This window comes from Maniola hyperantus, chromosome 18, assembly GCF_902806685.2.
Source record: "Maniola hyperantus chromosome 18, iAphHyp1.2, whole genome shotgun sequence".
Taxonomy (NCBI): domain Eukaryota; kingdom Metazoa; phylum Arthropoda; class Insecta; order Lepidoptera; family Nymphalidae; genus Maniola; species Maniola hyperantus.
This window is the reverse complement of record NC_048553.1, coordinates 7,537,378-7,557,323: the sequence shown is the minus strand read 5'-3', so window position 1 is coordinate 7,557,323 and position 19,946 is coordinate 7,537,378. Positions and strand designations below refer to the sequence as shown.

At 37.2% G+C, this 19,946-nt stretch overlaps 1 protein-coding gene across 1 annotated transcript; it reads left to right on the top strand.

Moving 5' to 3' along the window:
• Positions 1-157: 157 nt before the first annotated feature.
• On the top strand, positions 158-19,312 carry LOC117990447 (uncharacterized). Its single transcript, XM_069504460.1, has 8 exons — positions 158-505; positions 2,024-2,311; positions 2,792-2,989; positions 3,073-8,881; positions 9,399-9,522; positions 16,219-16,397; positions 17,793-17,909; positions 18,222-19,312. The coding sequence occupies exons 1-8, from the start codon at positions 326-328 to the stop codon at positions 18,365-18,367; spliced, it is 7,041 nt and encodes a 2,346-aa protein (XP_069360561.1). The 5' UTR covers positions 158-325; the 3' UTR covers positions 18,368-19,312.
• Positions 19,313-19,946: the final 634 nt, after the last annotated feature.

Here is a 19,946-nt window from a genome sequence, read left to right as displayed (position 1 = left end):
GCCGATGCTTGCTGTTTGTTGTTTGCCACAAGCATGAAGTGACACCACTGGTGTAGGTACATATTATAATCTATGGTGATTCAGTGAATTTACTGGTCTGTGGTGAATTGTCACATGTCAATTTATTTGCTTAAAAAATGTCAACTGTCAACCAAAACCAAACAAACGTAAAACAAAGAATTGCAAAATTGTTATTAATTTTGTTGAATCATTCATTTACCACATAGTTATTTTAATTAGCCGTTGTGATTTGCGACGTGACGCGCTGTCTTCTCCTCAGTCTGCTGGTGAATATTCAGCGATGATAGCGTCTTGATTTTGCGTCATGCGTCAATACAAAAGTGTGTTTGCGTTAATCCCGTGTTTTCTACTTACTGTTTGTTTTGGAGAAATAAGTATCGAAAGCAAAGAGAAGTTTTTAAATGGATTCGTCGAATATTTAAACAATTTGCCTGATCAAATCTACACGTACGATGAAGGTGTACTTCTAAATGCGCAGAAAACGGCAAGTACCTACCTACCTACTTGAGTTAATTTCATTTTTATTTTTACGCAGGGTTATCGTAAAGAAGACCTTAGACTGTATTATCATAATATTTATCAAAAATATTCTGACTTTATTGTCTTGTCAACTCAGTAGGTACTTAGTTGGGAATAGAATGATAAATATATTGCAAACATTTTAATTGTTCATAATATGAGCCATAGGCATAAAATACCCATATTGCATTGTAAGTAGGTAAGGACCAGATAATATTTTCACCACTACTTAGTATAATAATAAAAATTGAAACCCTCGCGTGTAATATTTTGTAACAGCAAATATGAACCTATATCTTCACACAAATAATTTTGAATTCAAATGTGTTGGTAAATGCTAAATAATAATCATTTACAAAGTTGTGAAATATTTCAGAGAGCTAATAATTTCATGACAAGCATCCTTAACTACAATTCATCCTCTCTAAAGAATGTAGTCTAAAATGAAAGCGGGTTTAGGTACTTGAAAATGGTATTGCAGTTAAATTATATTCATACCCTTAGTCAGCTTTTATGATGCATATGCAAAACATTAAATCCCCAGCAAAAAGAGCCATCTTTGCTTGACTACGCCTACTTACCACCCTACTACTGTAGGGTGATAAGTAGGCCTACTTACTATTACTATAGGGTGGTACGTAGACGTAACCACAGTTGAAACCTCCCTGTCAACTAAGACCAGAGGTCACTAAAAATTGTAAATTCTAAAATTTCTCCTGCCAAGAATCAAACCAGGAATCTCCCACATCACCTGTTGTGCCACACTTAAGAAAATTATCTAAATAACTAGATAATGCCCATGACTTCATGACTGGGTGGATTGTCTGTGATAAAAAGGAACCTATGTCCTGTAAGGTGTAGGTAAGCTAACTGTATCTTATTAAAAATGGTTAAACTGTTGGGCCATGAAAAGCTAGCAGTCAGATAGACAAACACACTTTCACAATTATAATATTAGTATGGATGGATTATTACTTAATTTTTTTAGTAGTTAAGTAAGTTTGCGTGTGTAAGTATACCTATAGTATGCGACAGGTCAAGATGGCAATCGGGGTAGGGACCACCCGCACAACCCCTGCACTAAGCGGTGTGTGTCCCCGCCTCATACCCCATCAGCCTGACGCGTACTATATAAAATAGCCCTCTACTAAAAATGAGTTACCTCTGAGAACGAGAAGAGCTTAGGTTGTAGTCCACCACACAGATCAAGTGCAGTTTGGATGACTTCAAACATCTTTGAGAACATTATGGACATATAACAGAAACTTAAAATATAGTAAAATAGAACTTACTTTAGTTTTATTTGGAACATTAGTCAGGACAATTTCCATGGTTTTTTTCATAGAATAAAAATGTTCTGTGCTATTGCTTATATTTATTAATTAGTTAATTCATCAGTAAATTAATAATTAATTTATTTACTAAGTATACATTTTTAGTCTTAATATAAGTTAACATTTCATAACATAGTTTAAAATTGTAGGATGATGGCAATGGATGTTATTATATTGAAGCCAGACTGAGAGCTAATGACATCCACAATGTAGACTCTTCTAGATACCTGAAATGTTCTGCCACAATCCAAGATCTGGAAGAAAATGGCATAACCATACAAAACAATCAGTACCAATGTGAGGATGTTGATCAGGTTACACAGTCAACTGTTGCTGATGCTGATACCTTAGAGGGTGTAGTTGTAGTAGAACAGACAACTAAAGCTGTTATCCATCAACCTGTACATTTGGACAATGAAGTGCAATCAAATACTGGAGTAAGACATTAATTATTTGTATTTAAATAATAATATGTAAAGCTTGCTATTGTTATTAATATTATGATAAATAATAATATATTTGATTAGGATTCCAAAAAGTATACTTCAAGGTTTTTTGATAATCAAACATATTCATTATTTATTATTTTGTATCTTGATTATTTTGGTGAAAATATTTATATTTGTGACAGAGGTGGAAAAACGGGGATCCTGAAATACAGGTTTCCTAAACTTACATCGAGTTGCTGACTCAATTATGAAACAATCTATTTTTTAACAACATTAAATTTTCACTTCATTTCAACCAAACACATTCATAATACTCAAAATAGAATGTAACTTAAAATTTAAGTATTTTAACTTTAACTAGTATAGTATAACTTGAATTTTCATTTAAATAATATATTATGTAGTTATGTATTTTTTTGATTTCTTGAAATATTTCAATTATTCATCTCACTTATTTACTTTCTGTAGGTTACCTCTGGTGAGGAATTTGTTGCAATACCTAGACGGCAATATGGTGACACTTGTGTAGGGTGCTCTAGCCATGTCAATCCTCAAGCACCTGGCGTCAGTGACCTAGCAGCACTTGGCATTAAGCATTTGGATAGACATGAACCAACCACTAAGCACTTGTTGCAGTCGGTGCTTGATGTGGAAAGACAAGTGCAAGTATGTTACACAATGACTGACAATTTTATTAAAAGGTTATTTAAACAATATTAATTTTGATGATGATCCTATTTATTTTGTAGGTGGTTAATGGTGTACGATATACTTTAACACTTCAAGTGGGTTTTGATAACTGCACATCAACATCAAGTGATCCCTGTTCTGATAGTAAAGTGTGCAGGATAGCTATATTAGAAAAGACTTGGATAAAGTTGCCAGATGGTTCTAAATATAGAGCTGTTCTTTCTAATAATTGCACACAGGAATGGATTTTTGGTGATGAAGGTGAATACATTCCAAACAATGAAAGTAATGACATTGAAATAAATACTCCAATATATATTCAAGGCAACGTAGATGATACACCTAAGCCTATTCCAGATTATGATAAAATTGCTAATACAGGGTCTGCAGATGAAATTCTCAAAGCTATACATAATACTGACGTTCAGGCGCAAATAAAAACAGAGAAATCTCTTACGGAGAAGGAACTAAGGGATTTGGAAGAACAAGTAATTCTACATGAAAATATTTACAAAACACCTTCAGAGGGCTTGCAAACTTTTCCAAAAAGTACAGAAGCAACAATTAGTGTTAAATTACATCACGTTTCAGAATTTCAAACAAAACAAAATCCTGATCACTCTGTTCTGTATAAACAACCTGAATACAAAGAAAGACATGAGTTTTTAAATGAGGATAGGAAAAAAGCCATAGATGATTTAATGAATTTTTTTAACTCTGCTGGGTTTGGTTACATCCATGACGATTTTCCTAGAGTAAAAAGAAGTTACGAAAATGAATTAAAAGTTATGTCTGTTGCTGAGAAAATTCATAAGATTAAAAAAAATATCAACAAGGCAAAATATTTATATTCTCTGGCACAAAATATGGTGGATTATTTAAATGAAATGGACTTGGAAATAAAAACTAGGGTTCTTCTAGATGTTATTGCTGCAGAAGAAGAAGTCGAAAACTATCAGAATTTTTTCTATATTCAAGCTCATGTTGTCATACCCTGTGACAAGGTAAATTGTGAAGAAAAAGATATACAGAACAAAATTTGTAATGGAATAATTGAAACTACTGACCAGGAAAGACCACAAATTCTAAGTGCATTTTGTTACAATGAACAAAAAAAGAAACTAAAACTTAGTAAAGCCGAAATAGTTGATTTGAATGACCCTGTACTTTTAAAATTAACAAAGGAAAGTTTGAAAAAAATTGAACTAGAATCAAATTACCCGAATGCTATGAAAATTGAAAAAATTTTACAAGCTTATGCGAAGAGAGCTTCTGGTACAGTTACAAAGATAACTGTTAGTCTTTCATATACTAATTGTAATAAAACTGTCTCATATATGAAAAGGATTAACTGTTCAATTGTACAAAGCATGGATTCCAATGTATGTGAAATAACAGTTCATGAAAGACATTGGCTCCAGGAGAAAAAAATCACATATACATGTGCTCAAAGACCGATAGACGAAACATTTTCAAACAAAAAAGCAATATATAATGTAGAAGGGAAAATAAAAGATAAGAAAATTTTAGATATGACTCAAGAAGCTTTGCAGTATTTAGAGTTGAATTCAAATAAAAATAATAAACAAAAAGTTGTACAAATAAATTCAGTCACAACACAACTTATTGCAGGCTTACTAACTGAAATTAAGTTCATTGTGGGCTATACAACATGTTCTAATGATTTCGAGGTTGACGTAAAATCATGTGAATTATTGTATAACGAACCATTGCGGAAGTGTAAAGCACAAGTATGGGATCGACCATGGCTAGAAGATGGTAGGCAAATAAATGTAAATTGTGATGACTCAGGTGATAAAGATATTGTAATATCTAGAAAAAAACGGTCAGCAAATTTATCTTTTGTTGGCGGGCAACAAAACAAAGATTCAAACAAGTATGAATCATTAGCAAAGGAATCTTTACAACATTACCTACAATCAAATGATGTTGATGAAATGTATGAAGTAGTAAGAGTTGAAAATGTTACCGTTCAGGTAGTTGCTGGAACATTGACTAGAATTCTATTTAAAATATCTCCGAAAAATTCAAAAGATACAGAAATATCCTGTAGTTCGCGAATTTGGGACCGACCATGGCTGAACTCAAAAGAAATTAATACAACATGTGATAACATTAATGGGAAGTCAGTAAAAAAGCGGCATGTTCCTGGTGGTGTATCGGAAAAAGATCCCAATGACCCTCGATACAAACAACTGGCACTCGATTCGTTAAAAAAGTTTTTACAAGAGTCAAAAATAACACAACATCATGAACTTATTAGTGTAAAAAAAGTAACTAAGCAAATTGTATCTGGAAGCATTACGAAAATAGATTTTACTATGTCACCAACAAATTGTGAACTAGATAATAACATGGAACCAACTACTTCTCTTTGTACAGTATTAAATTCTTCTGGTATTATTGGCTGTCATTCAGAAATTTCGGAACAGGCATGGTTGCATAAAAAAGAAATAAAAGTTACCTGTGACACAAACGATGAAAAAATAAGAAAAAAGAGGCAAGTTCCTGGTGGCGAGAATGAACAAAATGTAAATGACTCGCGTTACCAATTGATGGCAGAGGAGTCTTTAAAAAAGTTTTTGCAAGATACAGGTTCAACACAACATCATGAATTAATAGGAGTGAAAAAAGTAATAACTCAAGGTGTGGCTGGAAGTCTTACCAAAATAGATTTCACAATCACACCAACAAATTGTAAGCTAAGTAATGACATGGAGCCAACTACTTCTGATTGTGCGGTATTAGATGCTTCTAATATTATTAGTTGCCATTCAGAAATTTGGGAACAACAGTGGTTGAATAAAAAAGAAATAAATGTTTCCTGTGATGTAAACGATGAAAAAAAAAGAAAAAAGAGACAAGTTCGTGGTGGCAAGAAAGAACAAAACGTTAACGACTCGCGTTACCAATTGATGGCAGAAAGGTCTTTAAAAAAGTTTTTGGAAGACACAGGTTCAACACAACATCACAAAATCTTTAAATTGAAAAAAGTAACAACACAAGTTGTATCTGGATTGCTTACTGAAATAGATTTTACCGTCACACCAACTAATTGCCAATTACATGACAATATGAAATCTTCAACTTGTGATGTACTGGATCCTCCTAATATTATAAGTTGTCACTCAGAAATTTGGGAACAACCATGGTCGAAAAAGCAAGATATCACTGTTCAGTGTAATAGTAAGAAACAGTCAATAGATACGGAACAAAACTTAGTTATGTTTATTGGATCCAATATAGATCCAAATCCAAAGAAAATAAAATATGTCATCAATGAAGAAAGTACGCAGGAATATAATAAAAACCACAAAAGGAGAAGACGCTCATTGAAGGGTAAGAAAGTTGAACAAGACCCAAATCTACCAGAATTTAAATTATTAGCTCAGGAATCCTTACAAAAGTATCAGAAAACTCAAATAAATACATCATCAAATCATGAAGTTACCAAAGTAGAAAAAGTTGATAAGCAACTAGTTTCGGGAGTAAAGTTTAACATAGATTTTATAGCTAAGTTAATAATTGAATGTACAGAAAATGAGCAAAAAGCGCTTGGATGTAAGCATAGTGAAAATGATACTCTATATTGTCATTCAACTATTTGGAAACGTCCTTGGAAAGGACGTAATAAAGTTGACGTAAATTGTAACAGAGATATTAGTGATGAGGATAGTGAAGATTATAGAAAGAAACGTAATGTCAGTTTAGGAGCCTCAGAAGAAAAGGATGTAAATAACGAAAGTTACAAATTATTAGCTGAACAAAGTTTGGTAAAGTATCAGCGATTATCGAATGCTAAAAATATTCATAAAATTGTTAAAATACACCATGTAACGGAACAGGTTGTAGCTGGAATTCTGACTACGATAGAATACTCAATTTCCCCTACTGAATGCTTAATTGAGGATATTCCAATATCTACGGATGATTGTAATATATTAGCACCGAAAACTGTATTAATCTGCCAAGCAAAAATATGGGATCGGCCGTGGATGACACCAAATAAAGATATTGCTATCGAATGTAAAAACCAGGACTCTAAAAATATCAAAAGTGGTAGAAAAATCGCAATGGATAACAAAAATAGGAATAAAAGACAAGTTGTACCAATAGAAGATTACATCGACGAGGATATAAAATACTATTATGCTGATCGCGCAATACAACACATTAACGATAAAACTGATACTAATAACATTCAAAAGCTAGTTACCATCCATGCTATTCAAAACGTTATGAACATGGGTATCAATACAGTTCGTATGTTCATAGAAACGGCTTTCACTTACTGTATACGACATCAAGATAATGTGGAACTATCTCATTGTGAAGAACTAACAGGCATGTATCATAGGCTCTGCTACGTTCGGTTATGGCCGTCACCTGATGATGAATTAGTTATTCAAAGTTTGGCTGTAGTATGTGACGATGAGCCAGATTTTAAGAGTATCACCGGCATTTCAAAATTAGATCTTATAAAAGCATCCTTGAAAGATATAGAGGCATCGTCTAAAATGAAGTATAAAGTTATACATCAAGGCGAACCGAATATTATACCAAGTCTTGATTCGCGTACACCGTTCGTTTTGAGCTTTGTAATTGTTACTACAAACTGTTCAAAGTACATAGATATTGAGGAAAATCCTTTTTCATGTTATGCTGATACTAGTAGAATACCCAGATCGTGTACATCTTCTATATGGATGGTGCCAAACAGCAAAAAAATTAAGAAAATTAAGACAAGTTGTAGACCAGATAAGCCTTATCGTAGTAAACGATCGATTTCTTTAGAGTCGACGAATGTAACAACTGATGAAAAAACGATACAAAACTTCGTTAAAGAGTCTTTGGAAAAATTAGAAATGTCTTCCTTACATAAATATAAACAAAGAGTTTTACAAATAAACAGTTTTGACACAAAAATAACTAAGGGGAGGGTAACAACTATAGATTTTGATGTCGGCTATACGACGTGTTTAAAATATGAATGGGTCGATAACATTACACAGTGTGAATTCATAGAGCATTTGCCTAGGAGACATTGCATTTCGCAGATTCGCGAGCGACTATGGTTGAATAATGGAAAGCAAATAGAGGTAAATTGTGAAGATGACGAAACACCATTAGAAGCCACAATCGAATTCGAAAGTGCAGAAAATGCTATGCAACTGGCGAGAGAAGCATTGAAACATATCGAAGCTAAATATCCACATCCAAGAAAACAAAAAGTTGTGCGGATATTCTCCTTAGATAAGCAAGATATTGCTGGTGTTCATTACAGAATGAAGATGGAAGTAGGTTACACAGATTGTCTCGCATTGAGCATAAAAGATGACTGTAATTTGGTCAATAATATCGGCTTAAACAAATTCTGTAGAGCTAACATTTGGCTACGCCCATGGACTGAACATCTGCCAACATACCGCGTATCTTGTGATTACCAAGATGGTATTACTGAAATCTATCACAAAATACAAACTGAGCACTTATTCTCTGATTTTCTAACAACTTACAAACCAGATTATATTAATGACCACGTAGAAATGCTTATAAGGTATGAAATATTCGCAAATAATGTTGGAAAAATTCACGAATTAAATACTCAAGAACGAGGAACTGCCAGATATGCTGTTACGCGATTTAGTGATCTGACATATGAGGAGTTTGGGCAGAAATACCTGGGATTAAAGCCAAATCTTCGTGACAGTAATCAAATTCCTATCAGAAAGGCGGATATTCCACAAGTGCACTTGCCTGACTCGTTTGACTGGAGACAGCACGATGCCGTCACAGAAGTGAAGGACCAAGGAGGCTGCGGTAGCTGCTGGGCTTTTAGTGTTACAGGTATGATTCCATTGCCTTACAATATAAAATTATTTCGTGCGTTTCCTTTAGATGTATTTCTTGCATAGAGGCATTCAGTGTTTCTACAGAGAACAGGTATAGAAATAAAAAGTTTAAAAAAAACAATTTTTTACAAGTGCTTTCGATTCGTCAAGTTAGTCTGTTATTAGATTATGAATAGGTTTGGAATGCCCTTCCTACCGAGAAGCACCAGCAACAAATTCGAAGGTTGCTCTTTTCAAAACTTCAATTTCTAAAATAGACCTATATTATCTTTCTCTTCTTTAGAGTAGCGAATGTGTGGATAGTGTAATTATTACTTATCTTGAAACATGCATTTACGCGGTTTTTACGCAAAAAAAAAACAATCCGTGAGTCTGTATGTACGTATGCTTCTTTTATTCACAGCGGCGAAGGTAGGTACGTTTTTCCGATAAAAACATATTTTACGCAAATTACAAATCCTTATATTATTTTCTTTCTTAATAATTCTACTGATTTTTTAAATATTGTGCAGGCAACATAGAGGGCCAATGGAAGATGCAGTCAGGACAACTAGTGTCTTTGTCAGAACAGGAGTTGGTGGATTGTGACAAACTAGACCAGGGTTGCAATGGCGGCTTGCCAGACAATGCTTATAGGTACGTATCTAATCTTACTGATATTATAAATGCGAAAGCCACTAAAGTGTGTTTGTCCTTAAATCACGGAACACTAATATACTAATCTAGGAGGCATAGTTCGCGACAGGTCGACGTGGCAATCGGGGTGGTGACGCCCCGCACAACCGCAGGGTCACCGCGCTAACCCGGTGCGCAAGAGCGCGGGTGACATGCGGGTGTGTGGGGCGTACCCCCGCCACATACCCCTAATGACATGTCGACCTGTCGCAAACTATACTGGGTAAGTGTCTAATCGTACTAATATTACAAATAAGTGTGTTTGTTTGTTAGTTTGTCCTTCCATCACGCCACAATAAGTTTTTGGATGGATGTAATTAAAAGTTCTGGAGAGTGTTATGTTAAGTCACAGGAATTATCTATTTAGTGCAGATATGATTAACATCCCGTACGCGGATATAGGCTACTTTTTTATCTCGTAAAATTGGTGAGTTGTCTTGGGATTATAAAAAAAATAATTTCACGCGGATAACGTCGCGGACATCATCAGCTGGTCGATTGCGGAAAAACTGCATCAATCACAATTACAATCTCAATTGTTTAGATTGGCTTAATTTATAGTGTTCTTGTCGCAACAATGTATTGTATCCAATAGTGAGCGAGCGTCAACTAATCAGAGGTGAATGCGATCATGACAGCTGTAGCAGTCATTTTACCGTACTCAATCGAGCCCCTACAACGAACATTGTTACGTACCTAATTTGGGAGCTGATTTGGGAATGATTCACGAGTTCAAGTGTTTATTACTCATTTGTTTTTGCCTTACTAATATGGGTAATGTCTGGTCTTTTTTCGTGTTTGGGATGCCCCTTGAATTGGTTTCGAGTTTGTTATTCTTATCTTTTTAATGGCGACCTGTCTCGACCTAATACGCGTTTGGTAGTCATAGTACATATCCACGGTTTTAAGTTGTAAGATGTTTTAATTATATTTTAGGTCATTGTAAGTCTTTGAGAGTGAGAAGGTAGACTTGTCCGAGGACCGAGTAGCATTAGAAACTTTTAAATGAGAACATTTCCACAATGCATTGTTATATACCATAACCCTAATGGTTTACGCAGTAGGTATACACCAGAGCCAACAACAAATAAGTAACAAAATTTCAAAATGGCCGCCATGACAATTTAAAAAAATAGTGTTATTTCTTGTACGATGGTACGGAATCCTTCGTGTGTGAGCCCGACTCGCACTTGCATAACTGTTTTTAAGAAAAAATGTCGGCAGCACGACACCTCATGGCTTTAAAAAAATGTAGATGCAGGAAATTATTACTGATGTTAAAAAGTTGACAATAATACCAATGACCAAAAATATCAACTAAGTATTACACTGTTTGTTTGGCTTTGCCACCTATCCTGTTTTGATGTAAACAAATCAGAAAATTGCTTGTTTTTCCTCGCTAACAATAAACATTGACTTATATGTGACGTAAGCGCCGCGCCGTGGCAACGGGTTAGTCATATTTTTACATTCATTAGCTGATGCCCGCGACTTCGTACGTGTGGATTTGGGTTTATAAAAATCCCGTAGGAACTCATTGATTTTCTGGGATAAAAGTAGCCACTCTAAAGTTCTTAAAATATACCTATGCAAAAAATCATATCTATCCCTTGCTCCGTTGCTACGTGATTGTAGGACAAACCAACAAACAAACACACTTTCTCATTTATAATATGGGTCGTGATTTCATTGCTTATTGTTTTCATACGGAAAATGCAAGATCCGTTTTATAATTGCGGAATAGGTACAATAAGTATTTCTATTCGTCGACTAATAATTACGTACCTATATGTACCAAAAAATAATGATTTATTTATAGTTTTTTTTTATTTTAAAATAGAGGTTGCCCGCGACTTCGTCCGTGTGGATTTAGAAATTTAAAAAATCCCGTGGGAACTCCTTGATTTTCCGGGATAAAAAGTTGCCTATGTCAATTTCCGGGACGTAAGCTAACTCTGAACCAAATTTCATCAAAATCGGTTAAACTGCTGGGCCGTGAAAAGCTAGCAGACAGACAGACACACTTTCGCATTTATAACATTAGTATGGATAATAAATAGCGAGCAAACGAGCAGGTGGGTCACCTGTGAGTACCGCAGAACATTTGCGTGCGAACAATACGTGAGGAACCGCCAATTCACCTCACCAAGAGACTGCCGGCTGCGGCCTTTCAGGATTTTTTTATATGTACTTGCTATATTGCCTGTAATTCATTCGTATAAATAAGTATCAAAATAAGTTTAACGTTTGAGCCGATGGGAAACCAACAAACACACTTTTGCATATTGTTGCATGAAGGCAGTCGACTTTGTATTTAGATTTGTTGCATTGATAGATTGTTGATTTTTGATAGACTGCTTTTCTTGTCAGCTTTTCTTTTCGATTCCTTTCCGAATCGGTGGTAGGCGACATAACGTAAGACATATTTTTACGATATACGAGATATATTTTATTTTTATCTACTAACTTCGCCCTTATGGTGTTAGGTTTTGAAAAATCCCTTGGGAACTGTTTGTTTTTCGGTATAAAAAGTAGCTCGTCCGTGGGATGCAAGCTATCTCTGTACCTTTCGTTGAAATCGTTTAAACAGATGAGCCGTGTAAAGCTAACAGACAGACGTACACACTTTCATATTAATAATATTAGTCTGGTAGTGTGGATTATTTAAATTTGATAAGTATAGAATAATAATAATAATAATAAACTTTATTTCCCAATAAATATAACAAAACACACTTTATCTTAAACATAGTTATACTTAATTCTATTTTTCAATATATTGGCTTAAATTAGTTAATTAAATCACCTTTTCACATTTCAACATGTTATAATATTTTTTTTTTTTTTTTTTTATAGATATAACGAGCAAGCGAGCAGGCGGGTCACCTGATGTTAAGTGATTACCGCCGCCCATGAACATTTGCAGCACCAGAGGAGCCGCCGATGCGTTGCCGGCCTTTTAGGAATTTGTTGGTCCGCCCCTTGAATAACCCCATGTTATAATCTAGTGGGAACACCGCCGATGGGAGTTGGTTCCACAGTTTGCACGTGCGTGGAAAGAAGGATCTGGCGCAGCGGACGGTCGAAGTGCACCAGACACCCAGATGGTGAGGGTGAAATTCCTTACGGTGGCGCGCGGTGCGGTTGTAGAAAAAAGAGGGTGGAATGAGGTCAAAAAGCTCTTCAGAGCACTCCCCATTATACAGGCGATAGAACACGCATAGAGAGCTAACGTCTCTGCGGTGCTCCAGGCTTTCCAACGAGCCGGTTAGTTTGGGATCGTCCACAAGTCGAACAGCCCGCCTTTGGATCCGATCAAATGGAAGGAGTTGGTACTGGGGTGCTCCAGCCCAAAGGTGGGAGCAGTACTCCATGTGAGGGCGGACTTGCGCCTTATAGAGTAGGAGCCTATGCTCGGGCGCGAAGTACCGCTTTGCTCTGTTGAGCACCCCAAGCTTTTTGGAGGCTAATTTGGCCTTGCTTTCCAAATGATCGCGGAATTGAACCTCGCTCGAAATGTGGACTCCAAGGATCCCAATGCTGTTGGAAGGTGTGAGGGGAGTGCTCTGAAAGAGAAGAGGCAGTGTAAAAGGCGACTTCTTGGCAGAAAACGCGCAAACCTGTGTTTTAGTTGGGTTAAATTGCACTAGGTTTTGTGCGCCCCATTCTGACACTTTACCTAGGCAGGTTTCTATGTCAGACACAAGTTTGGCTCTACACTCCTCCAGCACTGCGCGAGAAAGCTGTGTATGTCCTTTGTACAGGGCATCACCCGTACTGTCATCCGCATAGCAATGGATGTTGTTGTGATGCAACATGTCATTGATATGCAGGATGAACAGTGTGGGCGATAGCACCGAGCCCTGAGGGACGCCAGCATTGATGGGTTTGAGTTCCGAGCAAAAACCGTCGACAGCGACCTTGATGCTGCGACCGTCAAGGAAACTGGCGACCCAATTACACAGCTTCACTGGTAGTCCGTAAGATGGTAGTTTCGATAGAAGTGCCCCATGCCAAACCCTATCAAAGGCTTTTGCAATATCAAGACTGACCGCCAGAGCCTCTCCCTTGCTGTCAATGGCTTCCGCCCAGCGGTGCGTGAGATAAATAAGAAGATCACCAGCTGATCGGCCGTGGCGAAAACCGTATTGACGATCACTGATCAGCTGGTGCTCCTCAAGATATCCCAGCAGCTGGGCGTTTATGATTTGCTCCATGACTTTGGACAGGAGGGAGGTAATCGCGATAGGTCGATAATTTGAGGGGTCCGAATGATTGCCTTTCTTCGGAATAGGGTGAACTAAGGCAGTCTTCCACGAAGATGGAACTGTGCCGGAGGAGTAAGACAGACGAAACAGACGAGTCAGGACCGGTGTCAGCTCAGGAGCACATATTTTGAGCACAACCGCAGGAATACCGTCCGGCCCACTCGCTTTATTGACGTCGAGAGAGAGGAGTGCCTTACGCACAGCTGTTTGGGTAAAGCGTATGTCACGCAGCGAGCTTTGACACCGCGGGATGGTAGGCGGTGTTCTTCCCCCGTCATCAAGCGTTGAATTGGCAGCAAAGAGTGTGCCTAGAATTTCGGCTTTCTCTTTGGCGGTGTGGGCCAGTGTATCATCCGGTTTGCGCAAAGGTGGAAACGAGGAACGACAGAAGTTGCCTTGAATGGCTTTTGCCAGCGACCAGAACGCGCGGGAACCAGATGGCATTGCGACTAGTCTCTGTCCAATTCTGTCGACATGCTTGAATTTTGCCCTGGCAATGGCATTTTTGTAGGATCTAGAGGCAGCATTAAATTGTTTTTTCAGGATGGCGGTATTTGGTTCGTTGTTGCGTTGTGCTGATACCCAGGATCGGTAAGAGGATTGCTTAAGGTTTGCAGCCCTCTTACAGGTCCCGTTAAACCATTTCTGTGCTCGCTCACCGGTGGGTATTAAAGAGTTGGGGATGAAGCAATCCATACCTTGGAGTATAGCGTCAGCAACGGCCACAGCACAGATGTTGGGGTCATTTACGGAAAAACAAAGCTGCCCCCATGGATATGAGGCGTTGAATTCGCGGAGACCATCCCAGTCAGCTGATTTGTAATGCCAAACTCTACGGCTACCGGTAGCACGCGTGCAAACGGATGATGGAAGTTGCACGGTGGTCTGTACCAAGCAGTGATCAGACGTACCTAGCGGAGCATCGACACTAACTTGGTAGCCGGTAGGGTGAGTGGTGAGAAAAAGATCGAGAATAGAGGGGGTATGATCAGCGATATCGGGGATCCTAGTAGGTAGCGAAACCAGTTGGTTGAAGTCGTATGCCAGGACAAAATTATGGGCGCACCTCCCGGCGTGATCAGTGGTACGTGATCCTAGCCATTCCACATGGTGGGCATTGAAGTCCCCTAGGATCACCACCTCGGCGGAAGGAATATGCTCCTGTATATAGTCCACTGATCTTTGGACGTGGTCGAAGAGTCGGTCCGTCTCAGCGTTTCCGCTATGGGATCTGTACAGGCACGCATAGACTCGGGTTTGACCCCCGAAGTCCACGCGCAACCAAAGTAGAGATAGGCCCCCAACCTCTAGGTTGTACAGGCGTTGACCGCAAATATCCCCTCTAATATACACACACACGCCAGCGCGTGGCGAGAAGACATGTTCCAGTTTGTAGCCGGGGTAGTTTAGATACGAATATAATACGATAATATGTTGTGAGGATAAAAAATATAACTCTTACAATAATATTAACCTTATAAAAATATTAGTATTAAGTAGGAAAGTACTAGGTATTTCATTTAGTTACAATAGTTATGCTTTATAATTTCAGTTCATTGACTTCTGATACTCTAATTAGGTACATACTGGCAAAAATAATCCTACACAGGTATTTTGTTAATTAAGTAAAGTAAAGTAAAGTAAAATATGCTTTATTGTACACCAAAACAAAAACAATAGACATATAACAAATACAGCATGTACAATAGGCGGCCTTATCGCTAAAATAGCGATCTCTTCCAGGCAACCTTAGGGTAGAGGATATTATAAAAATTAAAGAAAGCGGAAGGGGTGTACTAATTAAATAAAGTAAATACACATAATATACATATGTATATATATATATATATATATATATATAAATGAAAATACAACAGTAAATAAGAGAGGAATAGACGACAGATAAGTGGACTAAAAGTAAAAATAAATAAACACATCAAATGGAGGATAAATAAAATAGCTTCAATTTTGTTTTAAAAATAGATAGTGATTGAGACTGTTTGATATCCAAGGGGAGAGAATTCAAAGAAGAAGAATTAAGAAGAAGAATTAAGTTCAAAATCGTGATAGTAATTAAAACATTTGCTGCTTGCCACTTCATTATTGATACTTAAAATAAACAATATAGTATAGAACTAGCTTATTCCCGCGACTTTGTCCGCGTGGACTACATAAATTTCAAACCCCTATTTAACCCCCTTAGGGGATGAGTTTTCAAAAATCCTTTCTTAGCGGATGCCTACGTCATAATAGCTATCTGCATGCAAAATTTCAGCCCGATCCGTCCAGTAGTTTGAGCTGGGCGTTGATAGATCAGTCAGTCAGTCAGTCAGTCAGTCAGTCACCTTTTCCTTTTATATATTTAGATATGGATATATATTTTTTACAGAGCAATAGAGCAGTTAGGTGGTCTGGAGGCCGAGAACGATTACCCATATGAGGGAGAGAATGACAAGTGCTCCTTCAACAAGACTCTCTCCAGAGTGCAGATCAGTGGGGCCGTGAACATATCCTCCAACGAGACCGACATGGCCAAGTGGCTTTTACAAAACGGACCTATATCTATCGGTAAGATTTTAAATGACCAGCCGCCCATGTACATATTATGCAGCACCTAAGGAACTACTAATGCGTTGTCCTCTTAAATTTTTTATCTGCCCCTTGAATATCCCCATTTAACCATATAGCTGGCTTCTCAATTTGTTCATGATATAAAATATGATTTGGCATATCGGGAGGTTCAAAAATTACCAGACGTCTATAGTCCGCGACAGGTTGAGATGGCAATCGGGGTATGAGGCGGGGGGACGGCCCTCACACCCGCACGTCACCCGCGCTCGCCCGCACCGTTCTAGCTCGGGAACTGTGTGGGTGTGCTGGGCGTTCCCTCCCTGATTGGCATTACAACCGTGTCGCGTACTATAAGTGGAGAGAATGAAATTTGTTTATGCATGTTTTAATGTTATTGTTTGGATGGTATTTCTATATTCAGAAAGTTGATGATGATTGAGTTCATTTATTCTTTCGTGGAACATATGTGTAGGTAGGGCTGAAACAGGAGTTTTCAGTCACTGGCAGCTGGCTACTGCTTCGAAACTGGGCCACGAAGAAGGGTCCAGTTACCAGTAGGATATACAAAATCATAAGAATTCAACCCACTACGAAATATGCGAGGAGGGAGTTTTTATCAATGATTTTTTCTTGATCGACAAATACATTTAAAAATGGCATTGCCGCGTAAAAATCTCGATAACTCAACGTCAAAAAATAAAAATATCCTAAGGGTGCTAGGGGTTCCCTATTATTTATATTGTAGTAGGGTAATTACCGTAATCAATTCAACTCGTAATAAGGTTATTCCTTTAAACAAGTAGTTCAGTTGTAGGTAATATGTAATTGGGTCAATGCCTAACAAGGTAAAGTTTCTTGGGTTTGGATTGTCCTATTGACCCTGAGAAATACTAGGACAAAATGTAAACAACATTATTATCAATGTCATTGGCGATATAAAATATATCAATTAGGTCAGTATATTGCGAAAACATTCAAGTTTAATTTATTGCAATAGTATTCATAATATCAAGCTGATGCCCGCGACTTTGTCCGCGTGGAATTAGGTTTTTATAAATCCCGTGGACGTGACTTTTTGCATGGGTATAGCTTAAGACCTGGAGAGGGACATAGGCTACTTTTTATCTCGGAAAATCAAAGAGTTCCCACGGGATTTTTAAAAACCTAAATTCACGCGTACGAAGTCGCGGGCATCAGCTAGTAATTAATAATTTTTACATGACGACATAATATTTTAAGAAGATGAGATTAGATGCTGGGTCAATATATTTTGCACGCCATGCTTGGCAGGATATGTGATTACTTACCTAATTTTTAAGACCCCATGTAAATAATAGACATGTACCATATTCGAGCAAAATAAATGATTATGATTATGTAACCTTGTTATAGGAATAAACGCAAATGCAATGCAGTTCTACGTAGGCGGCGTTTCACATCCGTGGAGAATGCTGTGCAACCCAAGCAACCTAGACCATGGGGTACTCATTGTTGGCTACGGGGTCAAAGGTATTACACAATGTTATCTTCTATCTATATTTTTTTTTAATTTAGATATAAGTTAGCCCTTGACTGCAATCTCACCTGGTGGTAACTGATGATGCAGTCTAAGATGAATGCGGGCTAACCTGGAAGGGGTATGGCAATTTTTTTTAAACCCATGCCCCTTTGGTTTCTACACGGCATCGTACAGGATCGCTAAACTTCTTGGTGGCACGGTGTTCCCGGTAGAGTGATAACTAGCCACGGCCGAAGTCTCCCACCAGACCAGACCAGAATTTATAATAATTTATAATTTTGTTTTACGTCAATTTTTTTCAGACTACCCGCTATTCCACAAGCGTCTCCCATACTGGATAGTGAAGAATTCCTGGGGCGCGCGCTGGGGCGAGCAGGGCTACTACCGGGTGTACCGCGGAGACGGCACCTGTGGCGTCAACCAGATGGCGAGCAGTGCGGTCATATAGCTACACACATGACGCGCTCCGTCCACGTCACACTTTTTATAGGTTCGATACAGTGTTGGCATTAATCGATTATTGTTTTAATCGATTAGTTAATTTGATTAATTTTAATCAGATAAAATTAATCGTGATTAGGTTAATCGCGATTAATATAGTAATCCTAATCGCGATTAATAAAATTACTCATTAATCGTTAATTTTATTAATATTTTTGACAGTGTAAGGTACATATTTTTTAAATAAGAAACAAAATACAAAGTTGAGCTAGCGTAATTGCATGATCGACTAAAAAAAATCACAAAAAAAAAAAAACATGCGCGCTGAATTGAGAATCTCCTCCTTTTTTGGATATCGGTTAAAAATGATTGTTGTACTCTTATAACAATGTATATTTAATCAAATATTTTTAATCGCGATTAACTTTTATATCAATAATCAGATTAACTTTGTGCCAACATTTGTTCGGTACTAATCAGGCCCACTATTTCGCCAACTTTTATCACAGATTTTTATAGGACATGTGTGTTTTCATCTCCATGTTTCATTTCCACCCTTCTCAATTTGAGAGAAGACCCGTCCTCAGTAGTGGGCCGGCGATGGGTTGAGATGGACGTTTTAAACACATTTTTCAGACATGCGTAAAGAATTTGAGGCTGTAAGAGGCTGTGGTTTGAGGAAAATTTTTGGATGTACTTTTACTAAGTTTTGAATGTTATGATAAAAAAGGTGAATAGATACAAAGACATACATTAGGGTTTTTATTCTATCATCGAATCTTATGATTTCTAATCTCACGTTTAGATCATTATTATTTACATTGTAATCTTAAGTAACTCGTTAATTTTTATTTTAAGTTTTATTAATTGTTTTTGTAATTTTGTTAAATCGAATTAAACTGAAAAGAAAAATTGGTAATAAGTAATAACTATGGGCAATAACGTAGTATTAAGTTTTTCTTAACATACGTTATATTAATCGTCAGGATCGTAGAAAAGTGACGGATCTGCATTTTATGAAACTTTACAGTATACCTAGCCATTTTAAATAGATTCCGAAGATTTTGTCAATTTTTTGTATAAAAATATCTGTAGCAATGAAAATTCATATAGGTACCTACGTCACTTAAAAGAAGGCCTGTTTTAAGATGGTAGATTGATAATTTCATGTTGTATCAAAATCCATCCAAATATATATACCAAAAAGTCATTTTAGATTTTTTTTTCTTTGCAAAACCGACACGTTCTACGATCATAACGATAATAATGTTTTCATTAAGTCTATAAAAATAAATGTAGACAAGCGGCAGTCCCACGTTTGAGCATAAAGTACGGATATCTTAACTGTTCACTGCTTTAATGCGAACACGGAATGCTTATACGTGTAACCGCTGCTGCTTGCCTGCGAAGTACCTTAGTTCTTATTATAATAATACTTACGGGCTAAGGGTGTGGGTAGACGAGTAATTTTTTGCAACTGTTTTTACAAAGTCTGACTTTACGGGTGGGTCTCACTATTCCCATTGCCCACTGCTATATTAATACTGACACTGCACGTTTATTCCATATCAGTCTCACTCCCATTA